Source organism: Acanthisitta chloris, unplaced genomic scaffold (genome assembly GCF_000695815.1).
Source record: "Acanthisitta chloris isolate BGI_N310 unplaced genomic scaffold, ASM69581v1 scaffold23674, whole genome shotgun sequence".
NCBI lineage: Eukaryota > Metazoa > Chordata > Aves > Passeriformes > Acanthisittidae > Acanthisitta > Acanthisitta chloris.
The window spans coordinates 4,252-24,802 of record NW_008671326.1 but is presented as its reverse complement, the minus strand read 5'-3'; the positions used below and the strand labels follow the sequence as shown (position 1 = coordinate 24,802).

Sequence of the window (20,551 nt, the reverse complement as noted above, 5' to 3'; positions counted from 1 at the left end):
CCTACAGACAATCTTCCCACAACTCAGTACAACTGGAACCTCCTCTTGACTGGAATAACTTAGTCCTAGTGCTTTAGAAGCACTACAAACATCTGGCATAGTAGAAATTAACTTATACTGAAAACTCCTGGCTAAATAATGATGTAAATGAGATCTCATAACTGCACAACAAATCCAAATAACCTGCATAACTCCCGGAGTGCCTTGTGAAAAGAATGAATAAAGTTGCCTTTGTTGCCCCTTTCACTGTGAGAACAGCTTCTAAATAGACCACTGATAATTTAGACTTTACATTTAATGTCTCACTCTGTAAACCCTTGAGTGGCAGCTGAATTTAGGTAACTCTTGCTATCTCCTTCAGTAATGTGTCCAAGCTCTTCAATACAATGGATTTGGATAAGCTTCTGACATTTATTTGCCTCATTCAAAAATATTAATTTCATCCAGATACAACGGTTTTAAAAAGTTTAGCTTTCTGCTGCTTAAATCAATCAGTGTTGTGCATCTAACTTGAAACTTAGTATATTTTTCTGTGCTATTAAAACTCTTCATCTATAGCATGGGGCATAAAGAAAGTCTTATCTTGTTCTATTATCCCACATTGAACTCACAGTTACTATAAATGAAGACTCCATATTCTGGCATATGTTCTCAGTTTAAATTTGTTTAATAGTTTCCAGTTGAGAAACACTATTTTGAGTATGCTCAGCTAACATTTCTGGTTGCAGTGAAGTCAGAAGCAGAAGCTGTTTCCTTCTGTAGCCATCTGTCCCACTCTTCTGATTAACACTACAAAGGTAAGGACATTCAGTTGCTCCTAAAACAGCTCTTCAACAGCTGCAGACTCCCACAGGAGGCTTATGTTAACACACATAGTTGTAAGTTCTAATAGTTACAGTGTTGATGTATGACAAGATCAAACGTTCCTGTCTATGGGGAACTGTGAAGTCCAAGTTAAATGCTGTAAAACTGGTTATTAAAGATATAAAATTAGAAAAAACAGGAACTGAGGATATTATGCACAGGAAATATTTCAGAATTTTAGTTATTCAATTGACTTTATATAATGTTCTGCTTAACAAGTGCTCTTGAAAGAAAACCATGACATAATGGTAATTTACAATATAATGATCTCTTGCATTCTAAAGAGGGTTTTTTACCTGGCGAAAAATCTCAGTTAGAAAATTAACATTGCTTCTTTTAGAAGAAAAGACTTTCCGGACAATTTCGATATCAGTTAAATGCTCTTCATCTATACTGCAGAGGCTGGAAGAACTTGGCTCCCTCTCTGTTAGAGTACTTGTATTAGAATGAGATTGTTCTGGCTCTGCATTTCGATCCTGCTTATCAGTACTGTCATTTTTGCTGTCCTCCCTTGAAGCCATGCTAGCAGCTGCTCTCTGAAACAGAAATCAAAGAATATTCCAACATTCATTTTTAGTACAACAATGTAACAGCACAATTTAAGTTATATGACAGTATAATTTAAAACAGTACAAAGAATTCAAGAAAAAAACCACACAGAAAAGGATTCACTGCGTTTCAAGGCTTATGTCTATTTGACTAAAAACAAATTGCAGAATTAGAAAAACAAAGGCAGCATAGCAAGTCCTTCTAAAGTGAATTCATAAGCATAAAATTTGTTTAGAAATTCCTTTTTTTAACTCTTCATTAGTTGCAGTTATTGGAGGAGTGCATACTGGTGACATAACAATTAAGACAAAAACATGACAACAAACATATTTTTGTGTATTTGGTTTTACCTGAATATTCTTTGGCACATTTTCACCTTCCATCCCAGGAATATGAGGTCCTGTATGCGGTTTTGGCTCAAGCCAGAAAGACACCAACCATCGAATGACAATGACACGAGCCTTAATAAAAGGTTCCTTTGTGCAATATATTGCCTCATTGGTTTCAGCATCCTTCTTAACCATTACGTAGTGTGGCTTTGGTCTCATTTGTGGGATATCTGTAAGGAAACACAACATCTTAAAATATGTGCAGAGACAAAGCCCTGTATAAGAAAGAAATCCTAAAACCATTAACCAATACACATGAAAAACTCATTCCAAGATGTGCTGAAATGGATGCAACAGAGAAAATTTCAAGAATTTTAAGATACCAAAACACTAATTTTCTTCTGGATGGAGACAACAGTGTTGGTACAAAAGACAGAAACTTATTTCTCTTATAGAAAACTTAATCTTTTTATCTGAAATTGATTTCTATAGCCTTATGTCTTTGCTTGCATTTTTTTTTAAACAAGTAGACATTTATTTTCATTGTTTTCAGCTCTTTTTTAAATTACATGTTCTAGGCAATACACTTCAGCAAACTTACTACTTCACGCCTTCATTGAAGATTATGAAGATTCTATAAGTGGCAAAATAACTGTTAGCTAGACTATGGCCTACACGAGAAAACTGTTCATGTAGAATTAAGATACCATCGAATTTCTTAAGAAGCATTTATAGTTAGTAAGCAACAATTTATGTAACTCATACTACTTTATAGCTTTTTAAAAAGAGTCCTGTATATCACTTAAGCCCTACTACCAAACCTCCTGGGAAAAGCATACGCAGTTCAGACACAAGGGATCACCACAGTTGGTAATGCATCTGTAGAAAGATCTCTATGTTGGTCTGCATCAATCCACAATAAAGCAATGTATTTTGCTATAAGGGTCATCAGTCCCTTACTGATACAGATACTAACATCTAATCATGGCTACAATGGGAGATGTTTAAGTCCAAAATGTATGCTAAGAGCAGCTCCAATAACACAGCCTCTTCTGGCCCTGCAGTGGGTGAAAGATGAACACAACAGAGAAGTCCTGCTCCAAAGCCACGCGAGCTTCTTTGCTGCTTCACCTAATGTCACATCTCCACTGGCTAATTTTCCTGGACTTTGCTACCAGACCACAGGGACATGCATCTTGCTATGACTTAGCTGAAAAATGATTCTGTGGCTATAGCTTCTGCACTGGCTTACAGGGAATGTAATGAATGATGCCCAGCAGTATGGCAACTGGCAGGAAATGTGTTTATTTGGGGTTTATAATTGACAACTCCATTCTCTCCATCCCAGGTACTACGCGATGATTCAGAACTGTTCAGATCTTTCTGGTTCTCTACTGTGCTAGACTCATCACTATTCTTGAATCTGCTTCAGAAAAGGTGACAGTCCTGAATAAAGGAATTGATATGTGCAGGTAGAAGCATTGCAAAGATGGGAGCACACATGGATAGTTTTTTAAACTGTGCATTTTTCTGTGACTCAATACTGCAAAATGTCATTTCTGTATAGTACTTTCATGTGTGAATGACATTTATGTGGGGAGCGGTGTGCCAACCAGCTCTAGTCCTAGTTTTAGAAGAGCAACTACGAGATATTCATCTACTTTTTATACTGAAGCATATTTGTGTGAGGACTGATTACAGTATGTGCTGTCATAACAATCCGCTCCTGGTGTTTCAGTATCATGATTTTTCTCTCATAGCAGCACAAAACAAACAAAAAACCCAAACCAAAACACACACAAAGTGAACAAAAACACAAGCCAAAACAACAACAAACACAAAAACAAAAAGGAGGAGGCATGGAAAATGACGGCCCTATCCAGATACAGAGAGCGACAGATTGGACAGAAATGGAATTATTTCAGCACTGCTTCAACTGCCCTAAAGCCTGCAGTACATAAGTGAGATAACTCCATGGTTTTACAGGCCAGAAGGCAGTTCAAAGATACTAAGAGCGAGAGTCAAGGAAGATGTAAAGTAGTCGTACTTAACAATATAGAGTTATTTCCTGACTATATCCTCCTAATGCATGGTCAAGGGTTGCTCTAAGGGATCCTGTATAACTTTGTCAGTGTATGGTGTCAGAATTCACGAGGAACAAATGTGGACAGCAGCAAAGAACTAATCAGCTACTATTTAGGCAATTACTTTTTAAGTTAATGCTTTTTTAAGGCATCTGAGGTGACGCCAGCCTGTCTGCCAGCCTGCTGTAACCATCTCCTTGTTAACATGACAAATACATAACACAACATCCAGCACCAGGATTGAGCATACCCAAGCTGGCATATCTCAGTGTCATTTCAACAGCCACACACATCAGTAGTGATAAACCCATCACGATGCTGCTAAACTGAGGAGTGTTTCCAGTACAGACTTCAAAGTTACATCCACACTTTTCAATGGAAGCATTATTTTTAGTGGCAAAACCCAGACAATTCTTGCATACCACCCACCTAAGTAACAAATGCACACAAGACTTTTTGAAAAGTGTACAAAGAGTTTATTTACTACAAAGAAAAAAACCTCCAGAACATTGTTTTCATTCTGTGGAAAGCAGCAGGTTAGTAAGAAAATTAAAAATTATCTTAAACAGAAGCATATATAACAGCACAATCAGTGTAAAAAGGAAGCAAATCCCTGGCAGCACGGTATATAAAGATGCAAAAATCAGTTCTCTCTGGCATCTCTTAGCATTCAGCAGAGCACAAAGGCTGCAATACTGGCAGTATTTTCAAAAGGACTAGGCATGCAGTAAACATGTCTTTGCAGCACATGGTCTCCTCCTAGTTTCATGATATCCTCTCATAACATCCTCTCTCTGTATTTTGTTTCAACTGCGTTATGTGCTGCAGCTGCTTCTCAAATGCATCCTCCTTCAGCCAGTTCTTATATTTTCACATTTCTGTCCATCTTGGAAGTAGGTATGAAGGCTTCAGATGAGGACACCAACATAAAACCAAAGCAAAACAGAGCTTGTTAGATTGACTCAAACAGCACAAGAGGAAATACTCCCTTCCCCCGACTCTCCATTTTTCCTTTCTGTTGTACTTTGGGCTTTCCCCACCCCCAGACCTTCCTCCTCTGGGAACCTGATGTGAGCTCATGCCAAAAACGGCAGGAAGCTGTAGGTGGTGGGAGGCATACACAGGGTAGAAAATGAACAGGCCAGCAAAAACACAGTCAAATGGTGGACACTTGTAAGCTTTGACCACACTCTCCAAGGGAAGTGAGGGGAAAGGGAGGGAGGGGGAGAAATCTCAATCTACTATACTATCTCCAGTAAAATCCTTTATCAGTGCTTGCTTACTAAAACTACTGTTTTGATTTGTACCTCATTACTTCTCCTAAATTAAACATTAGACCAGTGGCCTAAGAATTGTTTTTAGTAGCAGGCTCAGTGTCCAGGTTTGCCTTGCTTTCAGCCTAAATGCTGTAAATTTTGTTTAGAACAGGCACAGGATTATTTTCAAACAGGGTGGGAAGATGCATGCCAGAAAAGAACTAAGAGGAGAAAAATTACTTACCACTGTTTGTGTGTTTTCATTACTGTATTCTTCTAATAATCTTCTAAAAATAGTTGCTGACTTTGCACAATTTAAGGAACTCACAGTAATTTTGGAGATCTGTGCCCATTTCTACTTGTTTCCCATTGTCCTCTTCTTTACCAAGACCTCAGAAGATTCTTGTTCATAGTTCACAGAAAAAGAGAGGACTAGAGTAACACTTCTATGGAAGACTCAATCAAGATCTTCATAGAAAGGGAAATATAAATTTCCACATTTCTTCTTTGAGGGCATCAAGCAATGGTAGATTTGCTTTCTCAGCACTGCTTACCATCCCTCTTGTAGTTATTTTATCACTGAACCTCTTCAGCATCTTCCCGTAACTCTTGTTCTACCATTGCTTATGGCTGGATTTATACAGCTTCTTCTGTCCTAGATGAGAAGGTCTACTGTTTGTCTTTCCCAAGAGAACATGGTTTTGAAACAACCACCTCTGAAGAAAGCCCCAATCCAAATATGTGTACATGGACTGGAAAGAACTAACACCTTTTCAACAAACTTCTGCGACAGCTTGATTTTAGAACATGACATTTTGTCTGGAGATCACTACTAATACTTTTGAGACGTTGCATCAACAGGTAAGAGAGGCAGTGAAGTGTCTGTATTATTCAAATAATGAAATAGTAGCTTAAAGCCTGTGTACATGGTATTGCTTTGCAAAGAAGAGTCTTGAACTCTGCTGGCTTACAACTAATTTGTGCATGGATGCATGCAAACCTGAGATAACAAAAATCAAGACTTACAAACAATGTTCTAGTTTCAAATGGACTAAAATCTTTCAAGTAAAACTTTATGTTTGCTTAGCAAACACCTAAAATTCCACTCTCTATATGGAAAGATACATTCTAGCACCATCAGCATTAAGAACTGTTAAACCTTACCTTTGTTTTCCTACTGCAAGCTCTTGACAAAATACAGTTGGCTCAAAAACAAAACTAACTTTGCCCTGTCAGAACTATGAGCAAGGACTGTATGATCCAAACATGATTCTGTACAGGTAGAGCCAACACCCCCAAAGAGCAGCACACTAACACCTTTTATCTCAGCAGCAGGAGTTTCTTTTCAGAGCACAACTTAGGTCAACAACAGAGGTCACATTAAAGAACTGTTTAACAAGAACATTTAATTTATGTCAATCAGTTTAACACAGCAAGATTCCCTCTAATGAAAGGGTCAGCAGCCTCCACAAGAGAAGAAATTAAAACCATGAACAAGAACATGTTCTTTCATAAGAAATACATTCGCTGAATGCTCTTCATGGGCAACATGACTCAAGCAAAAACTGTTTTGCTATACTATTAGAAAAAATGTAATGATTTTATCAGCGGTGTTAATACTTACCAAGTAAAGGATTATACAAGCTGGTCTCCTTACAGATGTTTGGGAAAATAGAAGGTAAGTAGTATTTCTTAAAATTTGAGAATAAAAATGAAAATCCCTTTTCTTGGTTTTCCTTGTTCTTCCATTCTAAACTCTTAACCTTAAAAAAAGAATTTTTACAAATTAAACATCTCAAAGTAGAAGAGAAAGATAACTGAAGAAATGTCCTCTTTATATTTTATTAAACACTCTTAGAAATATGGAACAAAAACTAGTTAGGAAATGTCAGTGAAACAAAGACTGTTCTCTTCCAAAATATTGCTTCAAAATGAACCTGGACACATCAAATACCAAAATCAATAGAAATGTATCTGCTTTTACAGTCAACTTGTCAAACCAGGGAGTAAACCCAAACTGACTGCTTTAAATAAAACTGGTTTTATATTTCAAAATGTTTTATAAGAAAAGGATAATTACCCATGCCACGCTGAATATTTCTTTGACAATGTCTTTTAACACATTTGAACTAACAAGTGTCCATATAGTCTTTGTAATAGGTACTTGGATTCATTTTGGTAGTTGGCAATATGAAACAAACAAATTTTTCAACCAAAAGCAGCAGAACATTCAACTTCAAAGTTGAGTGACATGAATGTATTTTCATGGATCATTAGTATTAAGCATTGCCATTATGAAATGTTTTCCCACTGAAAAGTGTAGTAAGTTCTCCTTAATAAGAAATCTAACAAGCAGTTTCCATCTTCATCCCCAAGAACTCATCTGCCTGCAGAGCTGGGTAATCTGCCAAGTCTATCGCAAATAATAAAAAGGAAGGATTTCTCCTTTTTTCTCCTTTTTAGTTTTTCCTCCTACTCCTCCATTCTTCACTCAAAGGCTACTTTTCTATTATGATCTTTTTTCAGCAAAATGGGTCTTTAGAGTGGAATACATTGTGCTGCTTTGGATGGGGTGGAGTTAAATTTCTTCACAGTGGCCAGTATACGGCTATGTTTTGGATTTGTGCAGGATACAGGTCTGATAATGCAGAGATGTTTTTGTTATTGCTGAGCAGAGCTTACACAGAGCCAAGGCCTCTTCTGCTTTTTGTACTGCCAAGCTGGCAAGAAATTGGGGGTGCATGGGAGGCTGGGAGGAGACACAGACAGGACAGGTGACCCAAACTAACCAAAGAGATATTCCATACCATATGACATTATGGTTAGGATATAAAGTGGGAGGAAGAAGGAGGGGGGGGACATTTGGAGTGATGTGGGGACATGTTTGGAGGGATGGCATTTGTCTACCCAAGTAACCATTACACATGATGGGCCCTGCTCTCCTGGAGATGGCTGAACACCTCCTGCCTATGGGAAGCAGTGAATTAATTCCTTGTTTTGCTTTGCTTGTGTGTGCAGCTTTTGCTTTCTGTATTAAACTGTCTTTATCTCAGCCCATGAGTTTTCTAGCTTTTACCCTTCTGATTCTCTCCCCCATCCCACTGCTGGGGGAGTGAGTGAGCATTTGCATGGGGCTTGGCTGCTGGCTGGGGTTAAACCATGGCATAAATATATATGCATATATTTCACCCTCCAATATAATTCAACAGAATGGGTGATACCTATAATTTAATGACACAAAGTCCTTTAACAGAACTTAATATCGAAGAAGAACTATTCAGCTTGCAATTATCAGTGCCTCTAAAGAGACTTCAGCAAAGGACTTGGGCACTCACACAGTGAACAAGTTCTATGGCACCTGTCTCAATGACTTACCTGAATTTAAATATAATACTACCCATTTATTACAGAAAGGGCAGTTATCTTCAAAAACAAAAGGGCTATTTTTCCTCAAAGTGAATAGTCATCATTAAGGTAACCCTATAGATCACAAGTATGATGACCACTATTCAAACTGGGACATGCTGGAAACAACAAAATGAGTTTGCAAATTATTCCAACATGAGAAGTTCACAGCCAGAGGGAGGCCATGAAATGTTTAACATTGGTCATATTTGTACACTGTCCATCTTCTCTAGCAAAACCTGCAAAAGTATGAAGAAAAACTTAAAGATACCCAACTGGGTCCTGCTGGACAAGTCTGACCCAGACTGCAGTACCCTGGGAATACCTACCACATGTCATGCAGGCAGCACATGACAGCAGAGCAGGCTCAGAAGCAGGATGTGCTAATTGGCCAGCAAATCAATTATGTAACATAACAGCTAGGCCACGGGTTTAGACAGAAACCATTGCCATGCCCTGTCCTAAGCATTTTGAGTACTGGCTGAGATCATGGAAATGTCAAAGTACAAAGAGAAGGACATAGTGTGCGCCCGAGTTGCACACCATGGACTAATTACTCGTTCAAGTCTGCATTTTCTGTGCTCAGTTGGTCTACTGGTTGGAGGTAACAGGGCCAGGAAGGAGAGGAGAAAATGGGAAGGGAACTGGACTCAGCAATGCTGGAACTGACTGACAAGTCTTGGTTTTGCTCCATGCTGCAATCTGATGGAAGACCCTGTGGTAAAAGACCTAAGAATCTTCACAAGAAGACAAGTGAAGATTTTTCAAGGAATTTACTTTTCACAAAGGACACTTGAGGGAGGGGCAAGGAGGAGGAAACTTGAAAACATTTTCATGTACATTTGCAGTTCTACAAGTAAAAGACATTGTAATGGACAAAGAGGTGTTATTTATTTCATACTTGTTTGTTTGAAAACTACAGAACATACCTGAATTACCATGTATTTCAAAAGTGCTTCTAAAAAATAGCTTGTTAAATCTTCTTGTCCTTTATCTCCTGATTGTGGAGGAACAAGTGGAGTGATTTCCTCTATAGTCACTTGAGCTATTTAAAGAATAAGAAAAAAAGAAGCACATCTAACATTCAGACCATTTCTTCTCATGCATAAATATCTACCAAGTTATGAATGTAGAAATGTACTGAGGTAAGCAGAGGCAGTTACAGGCAAAACAATTCACCCATAGATTAAGGAAAAATAGGACATTTTAGCTAATAAACCATCACAGAACTCATTTCTTACACATATAAAAACCCCACAGCAGACCATAACTATGTTTTCTCTATGCACCCTGGAAATCTACCTGCCAATATCCAATTTTTCCAAAAGGCGTAATCCATTTCTTTTGGAACTTATGCAAACAATAGTGTAATGTTTGTGTTGCACAAATGCCAAAAATTTATTTACATCTTTCACAATCTTCTCATTTAGTAGTTGATCAGTTACATTTCTGTTAAGTTTTACTAGTTGTATCCTTTCTTTGCCTCTACAGTGAAGCTACTTCAGGGTTGATTTTTCTCCTGTTCCTGTAGTTAGATGTTCACATTTCACTCTTACCTACCTGCAGAGCTATCCTGCCATGAAATTTGTCTACTAAGTTTCAGTAAATTTAATTACAAGTGACGGAGACACTGCTTGCCTCTACAAGCAATAAAATATTAAAATACTTGGTGAAGATGGAACAAAGGCAACAGCACTTAACGTTCAGAGGAAAAAGTGGTCAGCTTCTTATTTCCATTTATGTGAACGCACAGTTTGCACTTATGACTGCATCTAATTGCAATTCATTAATAAATGAGCTTAAAATCCCACTTGCAAGAATAAAGTGAGTGAGAAGGCCAGAGGTTCCCCAAAATAACCAGTATCTGATATTTACTGCTGAAGTGAACAACGGAAAAACTGTCATAGGAATCATCTTCAGAGAAAAAAAAATAAATCATCCTCACTCTATTGATTAGAGTCAAGATAACGATCTTACCTTTTAAATAAATAAAAAAACTAGAAAGTATAAAAACTATCTCAGAATACTCAAGACTTTTCATTGGTGCAAAACTTCATGACCTCAGGTTTTGCAGTTTACAAGGTCTATTCTTTTGGAAGACTCCGAGTCGCAGGAATTACCACAGCCTTAATTGCCTGGTCATACACAGGCACATTTGTCCTTAGGCACTGCCCTAACAACCACTCATTCCCTTGAAGGCCACACCACAATCTGCTTTGCATGGCTTGGTCCCTGGAACATGAACAAAGCTAGTGCAAATGTTCAACACAACCAGAATCCACCCGTGCAAGCTTGCAGTAGATGCAGGATCCTCTTGCAGTTCTCAAGAATTACATAAAATAGGGCAGTTTATTTTCACCCACTGTGTGTTAAGCTACAATAGCTGGGGAAAAAAATAAAAATCACAACAACCAACAACCACAGAAACCAACTCACCCTGAAAACCAAAAAAGACGAAGTTGCTACTGGAGGAAGACCTGATAAACTGCTAAGAAACTTATTAACAGCTCCATCATCTCCCTGGGCACATATGTATGTTAGTTCTTAGTTACTTCAACTTGGCTTTTCTGTGACAAGAATTGAATTATGTTGAGAATTGAGCAATAATACCAAATTACTTACTTTCTTGAACATTAAGTGGAGGGTTAATGAGATTATCTAGTGTTCGGGGGCCATATTCAGACTGTGGTGATGAAAATCCAGGAATCAAGCAAGAAAACATCCATAATTGTTCTTTGCTACAGTTATTTTGAAGTGCTTGCAGCCACAAAAGAAAGAGACGCACGCCCTCTCGACGTATCTTAAAGGAAAAAAAGGAACAAGTTATCTTGTCCCAGAACACACAAAAGCATTTTCATTTGTCCTGGAGGGAAAAGGAGAAGGGGATGCTAGAAAAAATGAGAACAGACAGACACTATGATCACCAGCACTCAACAGAGCCAAGCTAACACATCTGCTGCTCCTGCTAAAATGCAAGGGCAACCCGGCACTTTCACTGCTTTTTGCCTGACAGAATTTTTCACAGGGGTTTCTCTGAAGAAAGAGGAAGAAAACCAACACACTTCCAATCATACAGCACTGCAAGATGACACATGAATTTTTCAGGAAATACAATGACCAACATAAAATTTCTAAATGTGGTTATGAATTATAACAGCAGAGTGAGCTTTCTGTAGCAGAAGGATCCATTCTACCTTCTTCCATTTCTCCTTCAAAACAGGTGATGGAGTCCTAGAGCACTCCTCTCCTGGCTCTCATGCTGGAGAATTTCAGTAGCAGACAAACCTGCAGGTGGTTTACAGAGGAGTGGTGCAGCTGTCTGCTGCAGCACCAAAATCACGTGTTACATTTGAGTGGCTTTTGTACATGGCTAACCATTTAAATTACTCTACCCACCAGCAGGTCTCTTTGGCATAGCTAATCTTCCACTTCCAAGGTTGCCTGAGCCCCAAAACCAGTTTCCTTGCCCCTAACAATGAATGGTTAAGGCTTACTTCTGCTTTAATGCAAAAATCCTTTAAACCATTGGCCACTCTATATAAACACATAACTATGGTGAGTAGCTCTAGAGAGGTAAAGCTGATGATTTGAAGTCATTCGTTCAAGACACACAAGTCATGATCTGGTTCTCATTCCTTATCTGCCCTTATGTTTTTATTTGCATTTTTAAGTATTTTAGACAAAAGTAGTATGCAACTTTTTCCAATACCTTTAATGAATTTCCAGTGTGAAGAAGCTTCTTTAAAATCAACCCTAAGAAAAAAAGAAAAAAAATTTGTTTGCTTTTGTGATTTTGTTCTTCTTTCTATATTAAGTAAGATGTCAGAGATCTCGGTCAGACTTGATGTTAACTTTTAAACAAGTCTTTGGCAAGCTCCAGTTTAGTCTTGGTGACCTTGATATCCTCAGGCAACTCAGTCAATGCCAGAAGGAAAAAAACCAAATATCACCTTTCATGGCTTTCTCATAATGTATAACATCTTTTCCCAAGGACTTTTTGAGATGTGCACATTAAAAGTAAACCATTCTCAAGTCATCACTATGCATAAAATCAGCATTCCCCATTTAACACATACAGACCTCATGTCAATTTTGAAATTTATTACTAAGAAAAAAATTAGGAAAAAATAATAATTAAAACTTCAAACTTTATGCCTATCCTTGTTCCTTCTCATCCAGTGCTCTATTTCCAGATTCCCAGATTTAATTATATCTAGAAGAACATTTGTTGCATTGGTAGGATTTTCTGTTTATTTTTCCTTTCCTTCACCTAACATCCAAGAGTTTCAAGACCATAATCCCTGTATTGCCAATAAAGCTCAAGGAAATGAGTAGCACAAACTACTAATAGCTACTACTAAAAAATAAGATTGGAAAAAAAAAGGTAAGAAAATCAACTTACCAATACTATGAAATTGCCATCTCTGATGAATCCTTTCTGGAAGGAGTTGTAAAATTTTCTGTAAAAAACAGAACCCAAAGATGTACGTTGCAGATGTCACTCTCTAAGTGACATCTGCAACATCTAAGGTCTAAGACTAAGGAGCACTTTAACAAAGGCCACAGATCAGAAGCTGAAGGGTCAACTTAGAAAATTCCCACACTACTTTCCTTGGAAGCATTACCGTCCTTTCAAGATGGTCCCATTCCTAAGACTAAGAAGCCCAAAGGCTCTGACAGACTGTCTGATAAGTCCTGCATTGGAGACTTCTTGTGTTACTGCAGTTCATCTGGCTCCACTGCCTCTCTAATGGATATTGCTGCTTATAGCATAAGGAATGGAATGGGATAGGTATCTGTCTTAGTTGCCCTGGTATGCAACAGGTTGTATTAGGTTATTCCACCTTTCTAGTGGCTTAAACTAGGATGTTCAGCTGTCAACTTGCCTCTGTGGCACAAGCAAACATTTGCTTCAGCCTTCTCAACAGGGACGTAATAAGCTGCAGCAGAAGAATGAAGACAAGAGCTCTACAGCTAAGTTGGAGGATGATCATCTTCAGATGGCAAGAAACAGAGCACAGTTAATAACACAGGCAGTTAAAAATCTACCATGAAGCACTTCCAACATTTACACTAGAGGCACTGGCAAATTGTAAATCCAGTTTCCCAAACGAATTCCTGGATGTGTCTCTCCAGCACTTTGTGTAACTGCTTCCAAATCACAGATCATCCCTTTACGGAGGAACTAGTGAACAAATGAACTAGCTCTCTTCAGATTCACTCTCCTTGTAACAGCTAACCCTACAGCTTTAAGCACTAATGCACCTCACTAACAAGCAACAACAGAAGTTGTATTCAACCAAGTGATAAGAATTGATCAGCTTTGTTTCACATATAGAACAAGGATTGTGTTTTTAGAAAACAATTAGAAGAATCCATGGAAAAGGCATGACAAAAATCTGATGTTCTAAGCTGTTTCTAAACTATAGTGTCTACTCAGAAATGTTCTGATTTCATTAAATTAGTTTCTAATTCATCTTAATTAAGTCAAGATATGCTTCTGGAAAGGATATTGTGAAATGCAATTTTAAAATAATAAATATATTTTGAAAATTAAAAGGATCTATAAAAACAATTCTGCAGTAGCAATCCATTATGAGAAAAATCAGAGATAACATGCAATCAAAAGGTCGAAAAGATCATGACTGAACAGAGATCACCTTTATAAGAATTTCAAAGTGTGAAATACATTATGGGGAGAATACTACCACCAAAAGGATCATGAACTATCTACAGACACACAAAACATCTTTTTTCAGTTTAGACATCATCTTGCAAAACTGCAAGTCAAATTCTTTTTCTTTTCACACAAAGCACTTAAATTCAGCTCTAAGCAAAAGGAAGAAGGAATTCAGTTAAATGCCAAGTGAATTTACAGGCAACTGTATAATAACAGGACTTAATTCAAAGAAGAAAACATATTCAAGTTATCTTACCTCAAAAATAAAAAGAATAGAATCTAGTTCTTCTCTCTGAGATTTGTGACCTAGGTGCAATTAAAAATAAATAGAAGATACACTTTCATTATTCAAACAATATAAAAACACCAACAAAGATCTTTAAATGTGTAAAACAAAAACATACATTTCTACAACTGAAAATTATACAGTTTACAACAGCTACAGTATGTATAACTTCCTATGATGGCACCAGTGACTGGGAGAGTAAGTTAGACAGTATCTTGCTAAAGAATAATTCCGCGGAACACAAAGTGTAACACATTAGGGATCCTCATTTTGCAAAAGGACAAACCCAGTCATCAGAGAATAAACACTTCTTGCTTACCTCCACTGCACGCATATATCATTGCTCTGCCTTTATTTGCACAGTTAGTGCTTACACATATTTCTGCACAGCTATTGTTGCCATTTGTGACCACCTGGGGCTTTATTTATAGCACCCTGCTTCATTTTATAACAAAAACAAAAGCACCAAGACCAAAAGCATTCTATTTGAAATACTTACCTTTTTGTTTAAGGCCTACTTCGATAGTCACAAAGTTTTCAAAGAATACATAATATATATGTGAGAAATGTTGGTCGAAAAACTGTTTGAGATCAATTGATTCTGCATTCTCTGAAAAACAGAACAGAACATTGTTTATATTTCTCTCAAATATTGAGTCAACCACTGCTTACCATTATCCAGCAGTAAGAACTGAAGAGTTTTAAAAGAAAAATTATTACTGGCAAAAGAAGTTCTTGAAGTTTTTGTTCTTTTAAACCAAGGCTAGTAAAATTCAGTACGGCATTCTGTAAGTACCTAGTGAATTTCAAAACAGGAAGCAACATCTTCTTGCACACTCCTTGTTTGTATGACAGTAATGCCTGTAAACCCCAGCCATGAACCCAAATTCATCAAGACTAGCACTGTACCGATGAATCCTGTTTTAATTGTTAATTTAATAAAGCTAGCAATGCCACCCAAACTCTACAACAGAAAGAGCATCATGATCCATAACTGCAATTACTAGACATGACTAAGCTTACTAAAGAAAGTGGAAGAAGGATGATAAGTAGGAACACATCTGTTCTGTAGATGCTGGGAGGATGCAAAGCGCAGCACTGCATTCCCACTGTTCCCTCCTTATTCCCTCCAAGCTCCAACATGCACTTTACTTTCAGTTTGGGTCAGCCCCTCAAACTCCTTTGATTGTGTGGTCTCAGGAGAGCAGAAGCTGGGACCTCAGGGATACCCTGAGGTGGAAACATCTCTGCAAATATAGAGGAATGTGCTTTCTTGTGTACCCCAGAAGGTTTCCAGACTCTCTTCCCACAACCCCTCAGATTGTTTTGTGCAAATCCTCCGTGAAAGGAATACACAGTGATTTATCCCGATTCATTTTAAACTGATCATTTTAAGCAATCAATTCCTTCAAGCCTTAGTACACACTGACCCAAAAGACACTCCCTGCCCTTTTATTTAAGTATCTAAGACTAGAGAAACTAGGTAGACAGAACAACAGTATGGAAGCACAGAGGGACAGGAAGACAGCATTTCAAATGGCAGAACTCTCTCCTTTCAGAATACTGATGTGAAACAAAGAAACAAAACCAAAACATGAAGACAAGCCATGCAAACAAAACCTTCATACCCTTCATCAGCTCTATACACTGAGACATCTTTCACTGTAGATATATCTTCTATAAATCTCCTTCTAATTCTATATTGGATCATAGGGTTTTTAGCCATTTTTACAATGACATTAATCTTTATTATCTCACATGACTGGATATACAAATGGTAGAGTATAAAGCACAGAAACAATCAATTGAAAGGATGGCCAAAAGTATGGCATATTTTCCATTGTATTTTATTATGCAGCTCTAGAGGACTATTAAGTCAATTGTATCACAAATTTTGCTATAAAAGTTTCCAATACATATTTAATTTTTGCTGTATCACAGCATTCTGCCAACATCTTGCATAATGAGTGCAGCAGAGCCAGGGTGCTCTTGGAGCAGACTAGGCTATATTAACAGCTAAGACCAACACTTAAAGCAAAGCAGCTCAGCTACGAATAAACTTAATGGTCCAGAGCAGCAACTATGTGCCTGAGTATTTACAGGATTACCAAATCCCTGTTTTTGCAGAAATTACCACTTACAGATCAGCAGCTGAACTGCTAGAGTTTAGAGACATAAATGTTAAAAGGCAACAAAAACCAATTCCACTTTAAACAATCCAGATTATGATTTTGAGTTGGTCAAGGCAAGAAACGGAGCAGTTATTACATCATAGGCACAACCATTACAACCACTTCCACTCATGGGTCAGAATCCCATGGTTCTATGGACAAGAAAATCCAAAGGAAGCAATGCAAGAGAGTTTGAGGTGAGAGGATTAAAAGCAATGATTGAGACTTTTGGGAGAAAGCAGGGTGGCAGAAGGTATCTTGTAGTCCATGTATTTGACTGTTGCATGGGAATTGGACATAGAAATGGTTCACTTGATGTAAAGGTGCAGAAAACACCAGTTCCAAGTACTGGAGGGATGGGAAGCAGTTGAACAGCATCTCTGCTAAGCAACACACAGGAATGCTGTGTTTTTGCAGGCACATTAAAAGCGTAGTTTCCTGAAATAGGCCCTCATTCTTACCCCAGACATGGGTCAACTCTGAAGCAGACAAAAAAAAACCCAAAAACTCAAACCAAATGTATTGTTTAAATACTCAATCTTAATACAACAGTTAGTAATTTTTGGAGACACTAGTCCTAGATTCCTCAGGCAACAAACTAAAGGCCTGTCTATACGAGCAGCTGAACAGTGATTCTAAATTTACTACATAGTTTCATACACACTGGTACTGTGGTAAGGCATGCTGCCTTTCCAGAGTTCTGTTGAGGGGTGGGGTGGAATTTCAGTGGTTTGTCCTTTTTTTAAATTTTTTTATTTATTTAAGACAATGTGATGCCAATCACCATAGAAAATGCTTAGAGGAGCACTGGCAGACCTGTATTATTACCACTCACAAACAACTGACATTAAAAGCCTACCTTCAGAATATAGCTATAGCTTGCAAGAGTAGGAGGAAAGCAAAAAAACCTTTGCCATTGCAGCTTCTCTAGAAAATGCATTTCACTTTGATTTCTTCCTGAGGTGGCATTTGAGAGCATAATTCAAAGCAAGTTTTTAAAATTCAAACCAAACAGTTAACAACTGAATTCTTGCAATGAAGTCTATCACTTCAGATGGAAGAAAATATAGGAATTTATTTAATATTAATTTTGTTCTGTCATTATGTGAAAACAATACTTTTTTTAAACCCTGCAAACTATTTTTGCTAATGCTGAAAACCAGCTTTCCTTTAAAGGGAGGGAAAACAGTTGTTTATCTGATGGGTTTGCCACCTAGAGCAAAAGAGAGCAAGTGCTCATCATCAAAGGACATATAGTGATTCAGCAAGATGCTGGTGCAGAAATGTGGAAACTTGCATTGACTGGAAACTTTGGAACACATTATGAACACCCTGACCAAGAATTATGGCAAAAAGGAGGGGTGGGGAGGGAAGCAGATACAGCATGGAGATAACAATGTAGACTCTAAGAGAGTCTGATCTGGGAATCATCTAGTCTGGCCACCTGCAAACATCATTCCATTTCACAGCTACCTCTATACTGAACACAGCCCACAAGACCAATACATGCATGGATAGACTATTGCTCTCTGATTATTGTAACATTAAAACTTTCAGCTATATGCTGCTGTTTTAGCGTTCTTCATTAATTAGGATTTGATTTTTTCCCTAATGAAAATATGTCAAAAATACTAAGTTTACCTTTATCCTTGTGATCAACTAAAGATACAGCTCAATTCTCTCATCTTAAACCATTTTCCCCAACACTGTATCACTGTCTCTTCTCTATTCTCTCTAGGTATCATAAATGTTGCATACAGAGGTAAAAATTATTTCCTTTGCAAGCAGCATCGTTCCTCTACAAGCAGTACCTCGTTTTCAGACAGCCTTGGACAGGGAATTTGCAGGAAGCTGCTTCTCTGCTTTGGCTAGTTAAGTCCTTTCTGCCTTTTTAAGAAGGGAGACATAGCCTCGTTTTATGCGGTGGGATTAAACAGAAACAGGCTTTCCTCCATAACTTCCAGTGCATTCATTTATTTATTTTTAAACAAAAGAACTTGTTAGTCTTCTACCACAGATTCATGGAACTAACACAAACTAATGTACTCCTTGTGTTCTTGGTACTTACGTACAGAGTAGGAGGAGGGAAGGACTCAGAAATAGATCTGGCACCATATGAAATAGTTGGAAAAGTTTCTCAGAATACGAGAGGGTAAAAATGGGACATTACTGTATTCCAAAAATGTACAAACTAAAGTTTCTACAGTACAAAGCATAGTTCCAGTACACTAAAATCCAGATTTCCAGCATTTTACAAAAGCTGTGTGTCAAGAAAATGCAGCTTTCTTCATGCTTTACAAGAGTAAGAAACATGGATCTTTGATTGCTAATTTTCCTTAACTCTTTGTAACTTAAAAACATTATTCTGTCTCATTCTAGGACTTACTGACTTTTAAGTCACTTTCCCTCATCCTTACCCCAAAACCAAAATACCAGTGACAACTGCAGCAAGCAATGACCTGGAAGACAGCCAGACCTCTGGATCTATTTCTGTAAAGCAGAGGCCTACTGCAGACTGACATGTTCAGTATCAATCCTCACAACAAACTGGTGCCACTAGAAACCAAGAGGTTTCCAAGTATCCTTAACTTCAGTATAACATACCATCAAAAAGGACAATAGAACTTACTCATTCTTAATTCTCCAAGATGAAAAATTTAACAGCCTCTTTAGAGCAAAACAGTGCAGAGGTTCGGTTACACAGGGACTCTGTCTCAAATAGAAAACTTAAAAAGGTTAAGTGGAAAACCTCCAGAACTAACAGCTGGCTCTGGCACAGTTAACAGACTGTCAGAACAAAAAAGTCCTGGTAACAGACCACAGTGTTTCAAACAGTGAGCTACAAGTGTGAGTCTATTACACAAGGCCTTCACATTAGCCCTTACTGTTTCAGGTCTAACCAACAGCTAAAACTTTAGTTTAAAAAAGGTAATTTTCTCAAAGGAAATATTCTTGAGGGTTTTGATACTGAAAACAGAACAGACTTAAAGACATCTTCTAATGAGCGTGTATTTTGCATCAGACAAGTCTGAACTCCCAATCACCACTATCTTTTAGATACAAGCACAAAAGAAAAAAAAATCATAACTGAATAAGCAGGTTGGCAGCACCAGTGTTCATCTACATATAAACTGTTACAATACCAGTACATTACAGGAGTGAGCAGTAGCAGCTGTCAGCTTTCCAAGCTAACTCTCTCAGGTTGGTTGCCGACTCCAGAAGAGTTACACTAGTAAACTTGTAAGAAATACTTCCATAACAATGCACACATGTTCCAACTTAAGCTTTTATTTAAGCAACTTCAAACACTTCCATAGTAATGTACTTATTTTCATTCCAAACTGCCACAAGCTAAACCAACACAGACCGCTCCTTCCCATCCAAGTGGTCAGAGCCTTCCCTTTGTCTAGCCTGGGGCTTTGATCTGGCTCCAGCCCTTACCCTTGCAATTCAGCAGCCCTGGCCACTGCTGCACTCTGCAAGTCAAGGGTAACATTAGCCAAAACACTGAAGTAAAGCAAATTTTTCCCCTCTGCTCCTGACCAAAACACAGTTATTTCAGAGTTAAGTCAAGAGTGACAGAACATCAAGTCTAATTTCTTAAACTGCATGCAACCCACAGCCAAACTCATGAGTTAGAGCAGTGACATGTCCTCTGCAGTTAGCTTCACCAGGAAAGAAAAAATAAAAAAACCCCAAACAACATCATCTACAACTCTTGCCAAAAATAATACAGCTTTGCACATCCACAGAAACTTCTGGAACAGTTATCTCCAAAGAAAACTCCAGGCAGCTAGTTTCATTGTAGCATCTCATTTGCTCTCACTTTAACAACCATAAAACATTTTTCATTTGTAATGACTGATTATGATGTGCAACACCAATACATGCTGTCCAGCTGAAGCATTAGGGCTGACTGCCAGTGAA

The 20,551-nt window shown here is 37.9% G+C and overlaps 1 protein-coding gene across 1 annotated transcript in view; it reads right to left on the bottom strand.

Moving 5' to 3' along the window:
- Positions 1-19,908, bottom strand: part of RALGAPA1 (Ral GTPase activating protein, alpha subunit 1 (catalytic)) — a gene marked incomplete at its 5' end in the record, with an annotated part of 124,739 nt that extends 104,831 nt beyond the window's left edge. Inside the window, 10 exons of the mRNA XM_009074066.1 lie at positions 1,161-1,400; positions 1,764-1,972; positions 6,707-6,845; positions 9,417-9,532; positions 11,110-11,287; positions 12,197-12,240; positions 12,890-12,947; positions 14,424-14,473; positions 14,953-15,061; positions 19,876-19,908. Coding sequence (XP_009072314.1) covers positions 1,161-1,400; positions 1,764-1,972; positions 6,707-6,845; positions 9,417-9,532; positions 11,110-11,287; positions 12,197-12,240; positions 12,890-12,947; positions 14,424-14,473; positions 14,953-15,061; positions 19,876-19,908 — 1,176 coding nt within the window. The remainder of the gene's footprint in view (positions 1-1,160; positions 1,401-1,763; positions 1,973-6,706; positions 6,846-9,416; positions 9,533-11,109; positions 11,288-12,196; positions 12,241-12,889; positions 12,948-14,423; positions 14,474-14,952; positions 15,062-19,875) is intronic.
- Positions 19,909-20,551: the final 643 nt, after the last annotated feature.